The sequence below is a fragment of the Carettochelys insculpta genome, chromosome 6 (genome assembly GCF_033958435.1).
Source record: "Carettochelys insculpta isolate YL-2023 chromosome 6, ASM3395843v1, whole genome shotgun sequence".
Classification (NCBI taxonomy): Eukaryota; Metazoa; Chordata; order Testudines; family Carettochelyidae; genus Carettochelys; species Carettochelys insculpta.
This window is the reverse complement of record NC_134142.1, coordinates 114,801,093-114,816,786: the sequence shown is the minus strand read 5'-3', so window position 1 is coordinate 114,816,786 and position 15,694 is coordinate 114,801,093. Positions and strand designations below refer to the sequence as shown.

The 15,694-nt window shown below is 48.5% G+C and overlaps 1 protein-coding gene across 7 annotated transcripts in view; it reads left to right on the top strand.

The window, feature by feature from the left end:
- Positions 1-13,348, top strand: part of LOC142014786 (uncharacterized) — a 169,609-nt gene extending 156,261 nt beyond the window's left edge. For all 7 annotated transcript variants that reach the window (XM_074997907.1, XM_074997900.1, XM_074997906.1 and 4 more), the window contains 3 exons: positions 1,290-1,389; positions 4,927-5,079; positions 7,445-13,348. In XM_074997907.1, coding sequence (XP_074854008.1) covers positions 1,290-1,389; positions 4,927-5,079; positions 7,445-9,126 — 1,935 coding nt within the window. In that variant the 3' untranslated portion in view covers positions 9,127-13,348. The remainder of the gene's footprint in view (positions 1-1,289; positions 1,390-4,926; positions 5,080-7,444) is intronic.
- The last annotated feature ends 2,346 nt before the right edge of the window (positions 13,349-15,694 follow it).

The window sequence follows — 15,694 nt, the reverse complement described above, 5'->3', positions numbered from 1 at the left end:
TTAGGGTGTAAATGGAAATAGGTATTGCGCCTTCTATACACTGTCACTCCTAAATAGATCAGTCCTGTTAGAATAGCACTGCTTCCAAATATCCAGACCATCTGTTTCTGGTCATATCCGATTCCCCTTGCTGGCGGACCACCCCCATGCTGGAATGGGAATCCAGCATCTTGATTCCTTGGTGTTTTAAGCCTTAAGTCTGAACAGATGCCAAGAACTGCCCCAGTCTTGGGGTCCCTTGATGATCTTTGAGTGCAGAGCTTCTGCCTAGCACCACACACGCTGACAGCTGCAATTGTGAGCCATTGGTGACTCCTCAAACTGCCCCCATCATTTAAATATGGCCTTTCCCAGAATCCCCCTACAAGGCGTGAACCTTCAGAGATGGTTTACTCACAGGCCACGAGGTAGTTGTAGCATGCAACATACACACTGTGTGGAGTTCTGCAGTGCTATTGCTCTTTACTAATCTCCTAAGAAATGCACGCTTCCATATAACAGATATCCTGCACTCATTTCCCTTAGCACTAGCTCACACTGTGGGCTTGAAATTGACCCTATGGACAAAGCAGAGGTAATTACAACTTACTTGACCTCCAGGGAGGCATCCCATCATTGCTCTTATTTCAAAATTGGGCTCTCCAGTGTGAACGCTCCATTTTGAAATGCTCTTACAGCGTGAACGCACTTTTCAGAAATGACTTATTTTGACAATAGAATGCTGAAATCAGTTATTTCTGGAAAACCCTGCGGTGTAGACATAGCCAGTGTGTTCATGTAGCTATGCTATCTTCTGCACCCCACCTTGCCTTGCCTCGCCTCACCTGGCTCCTGAAGCAGCTTCACTCATCTTACACTGGTGAAAAACAGCCAGAGAGAGCAAATAGACCAGTTTCTGTCCTCTATCACTTTCCTGTCTCCTGAATCATATGACTCCCTGCTCAGCCTTACCAGACAGCCATAGAGTGGTAGGGGTAACTGCTGCTAGGTGAGCTCACCCCTGATAAACCCATTCTCCTGGTGGAGAGCCCGTCTGTTGTTTAGTGCTGTTCCCTGTCAGAGGGAGAGCACTTTAAGTTGGTGACCCTCTTTTATTAGCTCTTTGTCACTCACCATTGGGATTTTGATCCAGCACAAAGGCAAAAACAGAGAAGCCAACCAGCCGCAGATGGTGTTTGCACATTGATAAAGATACTTACAGGGATCATCATCTCACCCAGAATTCACACGTTTCACAGGCAGGTTCTCCAAATCATCGCATCATCTAAGCTGCTTCTTTTTGCAAACAGACTCCCTTCACTCTCACCTTGCGGTTGTGGGATATCTACATCCTGGAAGGAGAACGAGTTCTGACAGCCATGGCATACACCATCCTGAAGCTGCACAAAAGTAAGCGTCTCAGCAGACTTGCTGGACTTCCCCATTCAGCAGGGATGATCCTATCCTTGGAGCTTGGGGTTTAGATTTAACCTCCTTAGACAAACAGGATGTAGAGAGACAGAAGCCCAGCACTGTTCTGAAAGTTTTAAGTGGACTGAGATACAGATCTGACCAAAATAGATGTATCTCCTGAAGCTGGGTCCATTTACATGGTGTCTGACGTTGGTCTGATAGTGCTCCACAGTTGGTTGTTCGTCTTCTATCATTAGATGTATACATACGATACAGTGCAGTCCCTATTGGGCATTGGACTGTTGCCATTTCAGGCAGCACATGCATTTCAGAAAAGGCAAATTATTACACACAGTCCTAAGTGTATCACTCTTAAGGCTAAAGGGGAATTACGCCTTTGCTACGCAAAAAGGCACACAGGTATTGGCATTTCCACATCTGCTCCCAAAGGACCAAATCCCACCAGGTCAGGACACTGAGGGAGGGAAGAGCTTCCTTTGCTACAGGACTTCCATCAGCCCCTGGGCGATTCCCCTTAGTGGACCAGGGCAGTCAATCCTAGAGGAGCCCTGACTTGTTCAGAGCACATGGGCAGTGGAGATGAATGTTTTGTGGTCGATTGCCTCTGTTCGCAATAGGTGCTGTATGCACACCAAAGCAGCACAGTTCTGGCACTCAAAAAGTTCCCCTCCGTGGTGCAATTCTGAGCCCAACCTACAGAACTGTAACCTTTGCAAAATGCACTGATCCCATGTGCTGTTGTGTACATGCATGCTGCACTTCACAGAAAAAATACCTTATGAGCATCTTAAAAAGCACTTTGAAACATTAGTGGGACTATTTTGTATTTTTGCATCCCTCTTTCTGAAAAGTTCTGTTCTTTAGCCCAACTAAACAGGACTTAGAGGAGAGAGGAATACAGTACTAGGGTTATAAAATTACTTTTTAAAATGACCTGAAATAGCTGGTGTTTACATAAAAATGCCCTTGTCTTAAAATTAGATCTCTTGAGACTCCAGGGAATGCCCTGCTGGTCTTATTGGAAGCCAAGCATTTCCTCTTTGTAGTGGTACAAGGCTCTCATTGGTTGCCATATTGAGGTCACAAAGATAGCGAGATCAGATCCTAAATCAGCAAGTGGGCTGCAGAGAATATTGATCATTGAGGGCTTTGGGCCATTGTAACTTTTAGAGGAAACAGGACAAATGCAGGGATATGGAGCTGCTCCAAGGTTTGGAATGTTTGAATGAATCCCATAGATTAGTGACCAGAAGGCAGTCACAGGTGCATGGCAATTGCAGTTTATCCCATAGATGCCATTAGTATATTCGCTGTGTCTGTGCATTTAGAAGTGAGCAGGTATTATTCATCTGCATACATCCCAACTTTCCTATAACTGTTTAAAAATCCAAGCAGTAGGTTAAAGAACCTTTAGTGGGGGTAGCCGTCCACACAGCCTGTTAGTGTGCAGTAGGCTCGCGCAGGGTGGATTCACACCTCTGCTTGCTTTGCATTGTCTCCATGTAAACAAACCCTTACATAAAAGTACACTCATCCCTCATTTAACTAGTACTTTACTTACGCGTACTCACGAAAACAAGGGACACATATACTTACCATTGTTCACTATGAGTGAACTTCCCCTGCTTATATGAGCCAGCTGCGGGGTCCCTGGCGGGGGGAGGGAGGGAGGGACCCGCAGCTGGAGCAGAGCCAGCTGCCGGGTCCCTGGCTAGGTGGTGGTGGGTGGAGCGGTTTGATCCACAGCCCTCCCGTTCGGCCTGCTGCCAGCACCAACCCCTGCCCCGCTGCACACTGCCCCCCGCCCCCCAATACCACTGCTGCTGTGCAGAGGAACAAGCCTTCACTGGAGCCGCCACCAGGTTTTAACCCTCCCTCCGGCTCATGGCCCCAAACTGGCCCCAGCCTTTAAACCTCTGCAAACACCCCCGCCCCCCCCCCCCAACACAAGGTTTTTACGTGTGTCAGAGACTTTTACGTGTATTTTAATGGTAATTTAATGTTCCTCTTAAGAGTTTTTGCCTGTGAGCAGAAAGTTAGGAACCAGTTGTGCTCGTATAGTGAGGGATGAGCGTAATTGGTTTGTGCACATGAAGTATCATCTGTAAACACAGAGCGAGACTAGCAACCATTATGTCTTGATGAACAGTGCAGCGGAATAAGTGGCTAACAGCAATGGTTGTTCTCCATCACAAGTGGCTGTGAAATCATTTTAGATGCTGAGTATCTGTGCAGAGCCACTTGAGGTAGTACTGTTCACCATTCATCTATGGCATGGGTTCTTAAACTGGGGGGGACATGCCCCACCCCAAGAAAGAGCCAGCCCTTGCTTCCAGCTCTCAGCCCCTGCCATTTCACATGGGTGACCCTGTGCAGCTGCTAGAAAAAGCAGGCAGCCAGCGAAGGCCCGCATGGAGCTAGCTGCCTCCTGCAAAGGTGAGTGTGGTTGTGGGGGGAGGAGGAGGATAGGGTTAGATGGGGGGGGCCAGTGGTGCCTGGCTTGGGGGGGAGGGGAGGGGCTCAGGCGGGTGGCTCACAGGTGGCTGGGGCAGCTGCCCCTGACAGCACCGGGGCTTGGGTGGGCAACTTGGGCAGCTGGCCCTGGCAGCGTGGGGGCTCAGGTGGGTGTCCCCAGCAGCGCAGGGGTGTGGGCAGGCGGGCTGGCAGGCAGCTGGCACAGGGCTCAGGCAGCTGGCCAGCTTGGGCAGATCCAGGTACCCACAAGGTTAGCCTGGAGGGTCCAAAATCGGTCTCTTAGGTCTCTCCCAACTTACAAAAAAATGCAGCAGCATCTTTCACATTAAATTGCTTTGTTTCTGATGTTGAATTGTGTTTTTATTAAATTTTTGGGCCAAGAAAAACTATTTGTGCTTATTCTTAGTTTTAAATAACATTTTTTATATCAAGATTTTGTGTTTATTTTAAATTACAAATTGAAATTTTTTGTTAAAGGGGGGGTTGGATGATGGTAAAGAAGAGGTGGGAGGCAGCATGAGAGTTTCTCAAAAATCAAAAGGGGGGGGGCGTTGATGCCAAAAAGTTTGGGAACCCCTGATCTCTGGTGTCTGTAACATGCAGCTTTACTCCCCCTAGTGGTAGAAACATTCAGAAACAGTCATTCTGTCACAGCACCAAGACTTCCAAACCTGTAAACATTTATGCACATACCTAATTTCCCTTGTTCAGTGATCTCATCACAGTGTGTAAGAGCTACTGACACAAATGTTTTCAGGGCTGAGATTAGCAATGGACTTGAGAGAATCATAAATTCCAGGCCAAAAAGAAAAAAAGAAAACCCAAACCCGCACTGGAAAAAGGAAGCCAGACATCACTGTATTTTTCTGCCCCACTTTTTAACTTAAATGTAAACTGAATCTCCTGCATTGATAAGTTAATACTGCTGAGCCAGTAGATACACTGTCTGGGGTTTACCCTTCATTCTCCCCCCACCCCAACTTAACTAAATGCGATACTAGGTTCTCTGATTTTGCCATGTTTTCTGTTGTCCACTAGAACGCTTACTGAAGATGTCCCTGGAGGAGTTACGGGAATTCCTGCAGGAGAAAATTTCTGCATCGCTGCATTATGAAGATGATATTATTATTGAACAGCTGCAAACATCTATGACTGAATTGCGCAAAATGAAATTTGACCTTCCACCCCCAGGTAGGCAGAGCATGAAAGCAGCTTTACTTCCACTTCCCCCCTACCACTCAGGGCTGGCCAGGCAATGAAAATTAACTCTTTGGTGCCAACACTACCACATTTTTCAGGGTGAAAACAGTGCATTTTTTTTCAGGATTTCTCTTTCTCTAAGCAGCAGTAAAAGATTAACTGCAGTGGCCTCCAGAAATGCAGAGGCAGTTGGGTAACCCTGTTCTCTGGTCTGTTTGAGAGGCTGTTGGTGCAAAGAGAGGGTGAGCTGGGCAATGGTGGCTTTATGTCACTGTTGTTTTCTGCAACCAGACAGCTCCTCTGCTGCCCAGTGGATGTTTCAGCAGAAGTCCATACCAGGCATGCTCAGTGCTTTCAGAAAGCTGGCCCTACATGCTGTTTGTTACTAAGGTGATTTTTTTTAACCCCAAGTTGTATCACTTTGCTCCTCCTGCATGATTTTGTTGTTGTTCTGCATTTGCAGAGGCATTGCATGTTTGAACTGAGCCAGATGTTGCAGCTGTGGCCTGCACGTGTTGCTTTGGTTAAACAGCTTCTCTGGGCATGTGAATTTCCCAGTTACTGGCATTTCACAGGGCAGGGAGCAGCAATGTTGTGTTTTACTTAATGCAGGGGTTGCCGTGGTAACAGCCCCCTTATGTTGTAACCTTGCATTCTGGCAGGGTAGCTAGATAGAATCCCCGTTAGTGTAAATCCTTCATCATGCCCAAGGAGGCACTTCATTTGGCTATGGCCCTCTGCTGTAGCAACACTACAAATCTACAAAACCCCACCTAGGTAAGCACAGTAGGACTGCATTGAACTGCAGTTCTAAGACTGTTTTGGGGGATTCTTGTGTCAGGCTGTAGCTGTAACTTCACTCCTGGGAAAAGAAGGGCGTGGTCAGATTGATGAGGCACTGGACTAGGAGTCAGAAGACCAGTCTATTACTGCTTTGCCACAGGGCCAGTTGTTTCCCCTCCCGCCCTGTGTCTGTTGAGTTTGTAAACTGTCCAAAGCAGGGAAAGCCTCATGCTGTGTGTTTGCAGAGCCTCAGCACAAAGGTGTCCCAATCTGTTGTTATCCAAACTTCTAATTACATTGTGAGGCCACCATGTCACTCCTTCTCCAGTCATTATTTAATATTTTACTTACAGAACTTGGTTGTTAACAAAACAGGGCAAATAAAATTGGTTTTGTTAAACAAGCCCTTTTAGGCCACCTTATACCTCCTAAAGAAGCAAAATCAGGGCATACACCTGCTTTTTCTATTGCTGGTTATATTTAAGCATAAAAATCCAGTTGTATGATTGCAACATGGAATAGTAGACATTTAAACCATCTAGTACTGGCTCTGCTGGCCAGTTTGTATCCCATTCAGCAAGTGTCGCAGAGAAATCATTCTTATTTATGGCTGCCTTTGTGCTGCTAATAATTTTAATCGAGATAAGGGAACACAGCAGGCCTACTCTCTCAGGCGATGTCTACACTGCAGCATTATTTTAAAATTATCCATTCTGAAATCACTTATTTTGAAACAACTCAGCTACACACAAGAATGCATTTTGAAGTAGCATCTAGCTATTGCGAAATAGCGTGTCCTGACACACAGTGCCTATTTCAAAATAGTGCTATGCTGTGTCTTTACAGTGCCTATTTTGAAAGAGCTGTTTCAAAACAGGCGTTATTCCTCCTGCAATTAAGTTTATGAAATTCAAAATAACATGCCAGCTAGTTCAAATTTTTCAAAATAGCATGTGCGTAGTGCAGAGGCTTGCAAAGTTATTTTGAAATAATGGCCGTTACCTCACTTTTCTGTGCGGCCATAGCCTGAATGAGGTATCCGTGCACATGAGCAAGGAAGAGAGCAGCAAGGCCATGAATAGCTACAAGTGGGCTGATCATTTTTTTTCTGTTTAAATACAGATTCAGACTGGGATTCGGGTACTCAAGTGTCCATTGAAACGTTGGCACCTAACTGCATTTGGTGGCAATCCCAGTATCACCTGTTAGTAAAATAAAACATTCAAAGGTTTGCACGTGGAAGACCCACATTAACTGGCAAACGTGCTAGAACAGGGGCTCCATGAGTCTGGGATCATGCTGGGAGCTTCCCAGTTTCTGGTGTGGCTAACAGCATGTTTCGTCAGTAAGCTGATTGATGGTCAGAGGTGCTCAAAGACTAGTGTGCCATCTCCACCCTTGTTCTTCAACCACTGTATGAGCTAAGCAATTAAAACATCCCCACCCCTTCCCTCTGAAGGGCTGATGTTTGCTGGGCAGAGCTCAGCTCTGTCCCTGTGGCCAGTTTTGTTGGACTTGTTAAAGCTGTCCTTGAAAAAGAACTTGACACGTGTGTGTTTTCCCCCATTTATAGCAAAACCTGACGAATTCCCGAAGAAACCACTGGGGCTGGAGCTTTCTCTGAGTCTCATGGCACTGAAACCCAGCATTGCAGCGAATGGCCAGAATAAGGCTGCCACTGAACTTGATCCTGATAGAGGTACAAAGCTGTCCTCTACGAATAGCCCTGTACATATGAATGAAACTATTGGTAATGCCCATGTGGCAGTAAACGAGAGGCTCCCTCCTCTGCAGCAGGATGGGCCTCCCTTACAGACAGCAGCAACAGAGGTACATCAGCATCCGTTAAAGGGCCATCAGCAACAACCAGAGGCAAACCAGCCCAGAGAAGAAAATCAGGTGGAGTTGCCAAAGACAGTTTCTGGTGAAACCCCGTCACAGGAGCTGTCTCCTGGAGAGGAGAATGAGGTGCAGGTCTCCCTGGGGAACAAGGACACGTCTCCAGTGAGCAGGGAGGCTGTCTCACAAGAGAGTCCTCAGACCCTTATTGCAGGGAGAGGTCAAGAAGAGCTGCAAGAGGGCAGCCCCTCGCCAGCTGTAGGCAATACAATCCAGGCACTGCAGCAAGTACAACCCCAAGGGACACTTATGGACAGCTGTGCTGGGGACATTGTCACCAAGAGCCACAATCCTCAAGGAGATCAGCCTGTCAATCACAATAATGGATTAACAGATCAGGAGCTGCCCGACCAAATACTGTCTCTTCCCTCTCTTGCCATACAACAACCCTCAGATGCATCTGTGCAGAGCGGCGCAAGTCCTGAAGACATGAGCACTGCCATCATCCCCGGGGGTTTACCAGCAGAAGGGCCAGCTCCAGAGCAGCAGCAGGAGCTTCCTAGCACAGACTCAGCATCAGGACAAAACCTTGCTTCTCCTTGCGACTTATCAGAGAAGGTACAAGTGCCTGTCTCCTGTCTGGAAAAGGCACTCGTTACTCTCTCTCTTCCTCTCCAGGATGGTAGACGGCGGCCTTCTAATGTGTCTCAGTATGACAACATATCGGAGCTGGAGGAGAGTGAGGAGAACTCTTCTGGGCAGCTGCCTGGGTCAGAGAAACTTAGCAGTGCCATGCCACAGAACAAGCCAGATTTAAAACTCTCAGTACCCAAGTCTGCCTCTGTGGGAGAGATTGCAGATCTGGGGCTGCACGCAGGAGGGTGCACAGACTCAGCACAGCAGACAGTAGAATTGGGCCACCCAGCCTTCAACTTGCTTCCTCGTCAGAGAAGGTCAGGTGGCTGCAGCAGTGTGCCAATCTTATCTATGCTTGACTCAGGGGCACTTCAGCTGGCAGAGGGTCTGCATGACCGACCGCTATCATCCCCAGTTTTGCAGGAACAGTTCAGCCCCTGTAAAATAGTAAAGACTACCACCCCCCTGCATGTGGCTCATGCTATGGAGCAGGACTGCTTGAACCAAAAAAAAATGGCATTGCCTTTGCAAGAGGGCAGTCATCATGTACAGGCAGCCTTTGGGGCAGCTGATGGAGGAGCACTTCTGACAGCGGTGGAGCATGAGGCTCTGGTTGCCAGTCACAATGTGCAAAAGCCATTAACTGCATTGGGAAAGCCCCGCCCCAGTCTAAGGCCTAAGCCAAAAATACCACCCAAAGTTGCCAAAGCCCATTCAGAGAACAGTTTCTATCCAGGCTGTCCTTCTGCAGGCCAAATGTCCAAATCGGTGACATTTTAGCAGGGATGGGGCAAGGAGGGGAAACAAACTCTCTAATGACATTGTCCATTCGTGAGGCATCCCTAGGAAGGTCTGCAGTGAAAGGCAGCACAGCCCAGGGTAGAGGTGACAAGAAGTGAATCTGTGCTGAGTTGCATTTGGTACGAGTGCTTGGGAGCAGGTTGTGGCATGTATGGGGGGAACAGTGGCCAACAGACAATACTGGTGCTAGGAAGGGTTACAAGTCTGCGGGGCTTTTATCTGTGGACAGAAGACAAAATGTTTTCATTCCTGCTTGTGTACGGACACACACAACTGGTTAACATGCTAAATATTGGGACTGATTTTCCGCCCCCCCCCCACCACCACCATTTTTATAAACCAAAAGCTTGGTCTTATAAACCAGAGCTTAGTTTCTGTGACCATGAGAACAGATACGATGTAGAAGATTTTGAGCCATTCTTAAAAGCAGACAGACACGATTTGGGAGACAGACAGACAGCAGGGCCTTCTTTACAAATGAACACTTGTGGAGTGTGGGCCAGTAGCATTTTTCTAATGGCCTTTGCAGCAATAGATTTTCCGAAGTTCTCATGGCCAACAGTCCTTCAAACAACGCTATTGAATATTCTTACCAGCAGAGCCAGCTTTGTACGAAGTCTATGCAAAATCCAGCTTTAGATCAGAAATCCCAGTGAGCACTGCTCAGGTTCAGGGGAAAGACTGCATCTTTTCACCTCGCATGCAGAGGGCCCCTGTAGCATGCCAATTCTTAATTCCCTTGCTTTCTTCCATTTGCCGTAAGAGGGCTCCTGAAGGGAAGTTGAATGTTGAGTGCTGAAGCACCCCTCTGTTTCTGGTGGGTTTGTTCCAGGCTGTGCTGTAGCTAGGAGTTACAGAACTCAAAATTAACTTGTGATGCAAGCGGAGAGCGAGCAGGACAAGCAGGTAGGCCACAGTCCTGCAGATCCATGAAATGTTTCTTTGGAATCCTGGAGTTCCTCGCAAGACAGGGCTGTATAAATGTGATGCTAATGGAAGGTCAAAGGAGAGCTACTGTCAGTTTTCCACTGTGCCCATCTGCTCTTGTCATGCTCTATGAAGCAAGGACAGTGAGTGGGCTCACTGCCTCTCGTCCGTCTGAAAAGGGGAAAAAAAGGATCCTTGATTAGTGACCAATTCATGTGGAGCTATGCTAGTGAGTAATGGAGGCAGATGGCTGGTCTTTTGCCCTGGCTGATCTTTTGCTAACAAATCATGAGTGTGCAACAGGATTTGCGATAGCTTATCAAAATTCCCAAACCTAAACCAGTCCCTCCGTTGGATACTGCTGGATCAATTCGGAAGAAAAGTGCTGAAAGTCTTGTCTCAGCTCCTCCTGCAGTTAGTCTGGCTGTAAATCAACAGAATAAGAAGCTGCCAGAAGAGGAAATCTTGGCATACAGATTGCAAAGAGGAGTCCTTTCCTGTAAAGCTTAAAGCTGTGGTCCAGAAATGCAAGTCTCTTGCCTTACGGAATGAAGAAAGCTGGGACAGATTTCTTTAAAGACAAGCTGCCAGCTACTAGGAAAATAGTCTGTGTTTGTGAACCCTAGCACACTCTGGAAAAGTGCCAGCAGGGTGGTTCAGGAGGCTGAATTTGGTACAGCATATAGAGCTCTAGGCATGGTTATTACTCCCTTGCCTTGTAATGGGGAACCTTGGTCCACCTGATTCTGTAGAATTAAGAACAGGTGATGCCTCCATCAATAGCTGAGGGTGCTCTGAGATCATACTTGAGGTACGCATAGCCATTCCTACCCCTACACGCTGTCTAAAGGCTCCCTTGGAGAGTAGATGTATACAGAAAGCCTGACCCAAAGACCAGTGAAGTCAGTGGCAAGATTCCCCTTGACTTCAGGTCAGCTCAAAGATGTGCCCTAGAGATTTGGGTCACAAGTGTCAGACTAGATGACCTGGATATTTGTATGACAATGATTTCACTTCTGAGAATGTGAACAAGAACCAGCTAGCCAAGCACCTGAGATGCCGCATGCTTGGTGCCATCCCAGAGCCCAGCTCCATCCTGTCCACTGTCTCACCTCCAGTCATGGCTGATGCTTCAGAGGAAAGAGACCAACCTCCACCCCCACTGAATACACTGCAGGGGGGATTCCTTCCTGCCTCCTACAGGTGCCCAGCTGTGCGTGGAAGCTGTTTGTGAAATGGGGGTAATCAGATGCATTTGCCTGCCCAGCTGTGAGCATTAGCAGTAATGTCTGTGTAGTGCACGAAGGAGAAGTGCTAAGTATTATGGTTCTGAAATGCTGCGGCTCGTGTTCAGTTGTAGCAGTGAAGAGCGTTAGTTTTTAGTGATAGTTTCCCGAGAACTCTGCAGGAGGCAGGAGAGAGAGATGTCTGCGTGTAAGACCTGGACAGTGTTTCAGCAGGATCAGCACTAGCCTTTACTTAGGCCCTGGCCCCCTAGTTAGTGTCCCCCCAGAGCTCTAGAAGCCACTAAGAAATGGAAAGTAGATGCAACTACTCCCCCGCGAGGCTCCATTTCTATCTGCTGGGCTCTATCTGCAGCAAGGTCACATGCAACTTCCACTAACCAGTATGGGAGCTGAGCAGATTAGACCCCTTCACTTGTCTGCCAGCCTGTTCTTCCTCTCACTGTGTCTGGTGCTTGTGCCAGTGTCCATAGGCACTGGGAAGTCAGAGGTGGAGAGCCCCCAAGGCATTGCATAATACACACTTTGCAGCATGAACAGACCTGAATAGCTGCCTCGTGCAAAATACCAGCCACGAAGGCCAGCCTCCTTCTGGAAGCTTGGTGCCTCTTCACAGCCCATTGAAGTCAGCGGGAAGACTGTGGTGGACTTCAGTGTGTGCTGCTGCTGTTCCCTACAGCGTCGTACAGCACAGTGGTTCACGATCACCGTCTGCGTCCATAAATAAGCACCATCAGGGTCCCAGCACACCCTGAGCAACACTGGGAGCTCTAGGCCTCAGTAAAGGTGAAGAGGAAGTGCCAGTAGTCCCTGTAGTGTCTGCAGTTGGACACAGTGTGGGCTCCCTCTGCCCTGCTCCAAACATTCATTTGCTGCCTTTTGGACATAACACCAAAGCGCAAATCAAAGGCAAAGCCAAACAGCCCGCTGTGGGACAGCATATGTCTGAAACAGAGTGAGCCGCTGCAGCAACAGCACTGTGACTTCTACCACAGCACCAGGAATCACTTTGAATTCCTGTACTGTGTGTGTGGAGACTCCTGTTTCCTTCATCCGTCTCTCTGCACAAAGATGTTACAGGCTGTCCTGTGAACTGAAACCGCCAGGTTCAGCTGCTATGGGTTGGTCCCATTGGAGCAAAGCCTCTCTCACAGGCAGGCATCATATTTCTGTGCAAAGTTAACGTTATGTACAAATCAGCTTAAATGTTTCCTTTTAATTGATTGTTGCAAATGACCACATCAGGTTCTGCCATTTGCCACCATCAGTGCAGGGACTTGTCGGTGTACTTACAAGTAACCTCTCTCCTTCCAGTTGGTCTCTTCATTGTGGCCCCTGGGCTTGGTCAGGAGCTGTGCGGTAGCAGAGATGGGAGCAATCATACCCATCTTCACCTGTATGTGGGGAGGGGGTATTATACATATATGGGCTCCCACCCACCAGGAGGACTCACGCTGGGGAAGGGAGGGGTGAAGAGGGAGCAAATTTTAAGACCCTGTTACAAATAATGTGCAGCCCTACACTGCCCCCACTCAGATGGCAAAGCCAGTGTTATTTCGTGCAAACTCAGGAAGCCAGCCCCTGCTGCCAAGGAAACTTTTAACTTGGCTGGCATGTATTTAGTTTTAAAAGTCATTTGTTGGCATTTTTTTTTTTTTTTTGCGTGGGGGGGGCGGAAAGAGGGGTGAACGAGCACTTTGTGCAGAGGCTGTGCAGCCCTGTAGCAGGAAGGCAGCAGCGTTCCAAAAACCCTCCTGTTGTTGAACTGGTAACCTTTGCATTTCAGTGGAGTAGAGGCAGGGGTGTCTCTTCGGTGCACTTTGAGAGAGCCGTTGCCATTCGCTTTCATTGTCAGTTGCTACTCTTGTTTACAACATGGAGCGCGTCCTTTGTGATTCTTTCTAATGTATTACTGTTATTACTTTAATCCATTATGTGCTTTTTTTTTTGTAAGGGAGTTTGAAAAACAAATGCACTCTCCTTTTTATGCTGTTCCAAACAGACTGTACCATGTTCAATGCTGTTTTACATGGCTGTAACAATAAGATAAACAGCTGCAGAGTATTTTTTGCTAGGACAACGCACCGCATCCTCCACCTGTTTCTCAAAGCCACTGCCTTGGGAAACTTAAGCTTTGGGTTCTGTCTCCAAGACTTCACCCTCTCTGCTTTTACAGCGTAACTAAACTGTGTCCTGCCAGCTTGCAATGCTATGCAGTACTGGCTGCTCCACAGGCCTGTGTTCTGAGTACATGTAGTGTAGCTAGAGTCTAAGTTACCAGCTTGCAGCTCTGAGGATGCCATTCATGGTGGGAAGGGGCTGCTCTTGCTCTCTGCATTCAGAGCTAGTGAGAGGGGTCTGCCAGCCTGGAGCTGGATGTCCTGTTTCTGCAGAGTGAGAACAGCTACAGCAAAGCTATGCACCTCCCCCCCACCCCGAGACCTGTCCCTGGTCTGACCACACGAGACAAAGGCTGGGACGATGTTGCTTCTTGCAGGGGAACTGTACTGGGCTTATTCAGTCTGTCAGCCTCACTGCTGTGCTGCCTCAGATGGTGGAGGTAGGGTTTGGGTTAGTTCTAGGGCCTGCAGTGGAAAGTGAGTGGACCGTGTGTGGCTTGTTGAAGCCGTCTCCTTTCCTCCCCTCTCTCAATCTAATAAGTGCACAGCTGCTGTTCCAATAGCTCAGGGTCTTATAAGCCTTTCCCCTAGATGCCACCTCCCCTCTCTGCACCAGTATGCTGTCCCGACAACAGCAGGGACAGACAAGGGCCACACATCTGTGCTTGCAGGGGACCACCACTCACTCCCTGAGCCAAAGTAGGGAGCAGCTGAGGCCTTTCCCACTTCCTATAGAAGAGAGTCAACAGTAATCCCTTCCCTCCTTGGTGTTACAGGTGTGCAGCACTGCTGTTCCACACCAGAGCTGGCTGCACTTCAGGGAGGGGGGGTGGCAAGTACAGGGCTGTACCTGTTCCTATGTTCATTAAGCTGGAGCATGCCACCATTCTGGTGCTATCAGGGCTGATGAGTTGAAAGTAGTAGATGAGCCAAGCCTGGCTCCAAGTAATTGTGATGCCCTGCTAACTTCTGATGAGGCATTTCTGCTCTCAAACAGGGTGAGGAGAGCTTTCAATGATGCCCTGGAGCCTGATGCTGCCAAAAACTAGGGGGCTGGGGCACTGTCTGATATCCTATCAGCCACCAGTGTAGCTGTGTCTCAACCTATCGTAGCACAGCTGGGGCTGGCATGAATTGTGGCCCAGCTGTAACTGATGTGGGCACAGCAACCTAAGCCCCTGCCAGGCTGATCCTCCAGGTTCTGTAAGAAAAGAAGAGGCCTTCCCCTGTACTTTTCAGCAAACTGGGTCCAGCGCATCATTCCTGCACCAGTGCTACCTTGCTGCCTACTTTGGAAGCCCCCCCTTTACTAATCTTACCTCTGCCAGTAGGGCTATAACTGCATCAGGAAGGAAAGTGTAAGCAGCAGCCCTGGGCCACAGTAGGGGCATGGACTTTAGATCCTGCCTGGGATCACCTGCTACAGCTCCAGTTTAGCTTGTGCAGCCACGTGCCTTAGGCTAGAATTTACACATGCCAAGTGTAGTGTTGATCTAGGTGCAGTCTGTTCCTTCCTAGCCTCTCAGCCTAGGAGCAGGGAGTGACAGCTGCTTAAGAGCATAGGAAACTGCTATGAGTAAGATTGCCAACACCCCCTCCATCTGGAGCTCAACCCATGAAATCAGCCATTTCACACCTGAGCTACCACTCCCAGGTTTCAACAGACTGAAAAATTAGCCACCCCCATCCCTGGTGGCTTAGTGCAGCAACATGCGAGAAATGCACACAAGTACCAGTGTAGAGCTGCCCCTCCAGGGACAATGGGGCTCAAGAGCAGCTACCCACAGAAACAGATCCTGCAGGACAGCATGCAGTGATGGGCACGCCCCGCCCCCCCCATCAGCAACTGCCCTGGCCCACCCTGAGGAAGGCACAACCCTGCCATTGGCAGAGCCACACAGTCCATCTTTTCAAAAAACAACCAACTAGCCAGCAGCTCTTGTCAGACACTCCAACAGGCAGAAATGTGAATTAGACCCTCGTAGTGAAGGACACTCTATCCCCTGCAATGAGCCTGTTGGCATACTCAGGATCTACCTCCCCCAGCTGAGGGATGATGTGCAATAGACACTGCAGCAATCACATTCTTCCTCTGCTCTAAGTAGGACAGGGCTGTTTTAGGTCCAGAACCATTCCTACCATACGTGCAATGCCTGGAGGCAGGTGGAAGCGAAGGGGCAGGAAGCAGGCAAGTGTCAGACCCCGCAGCCCCTCTCTGACAAGCAGATGGTGCCACATGTCTTTAGGCACTAAGTG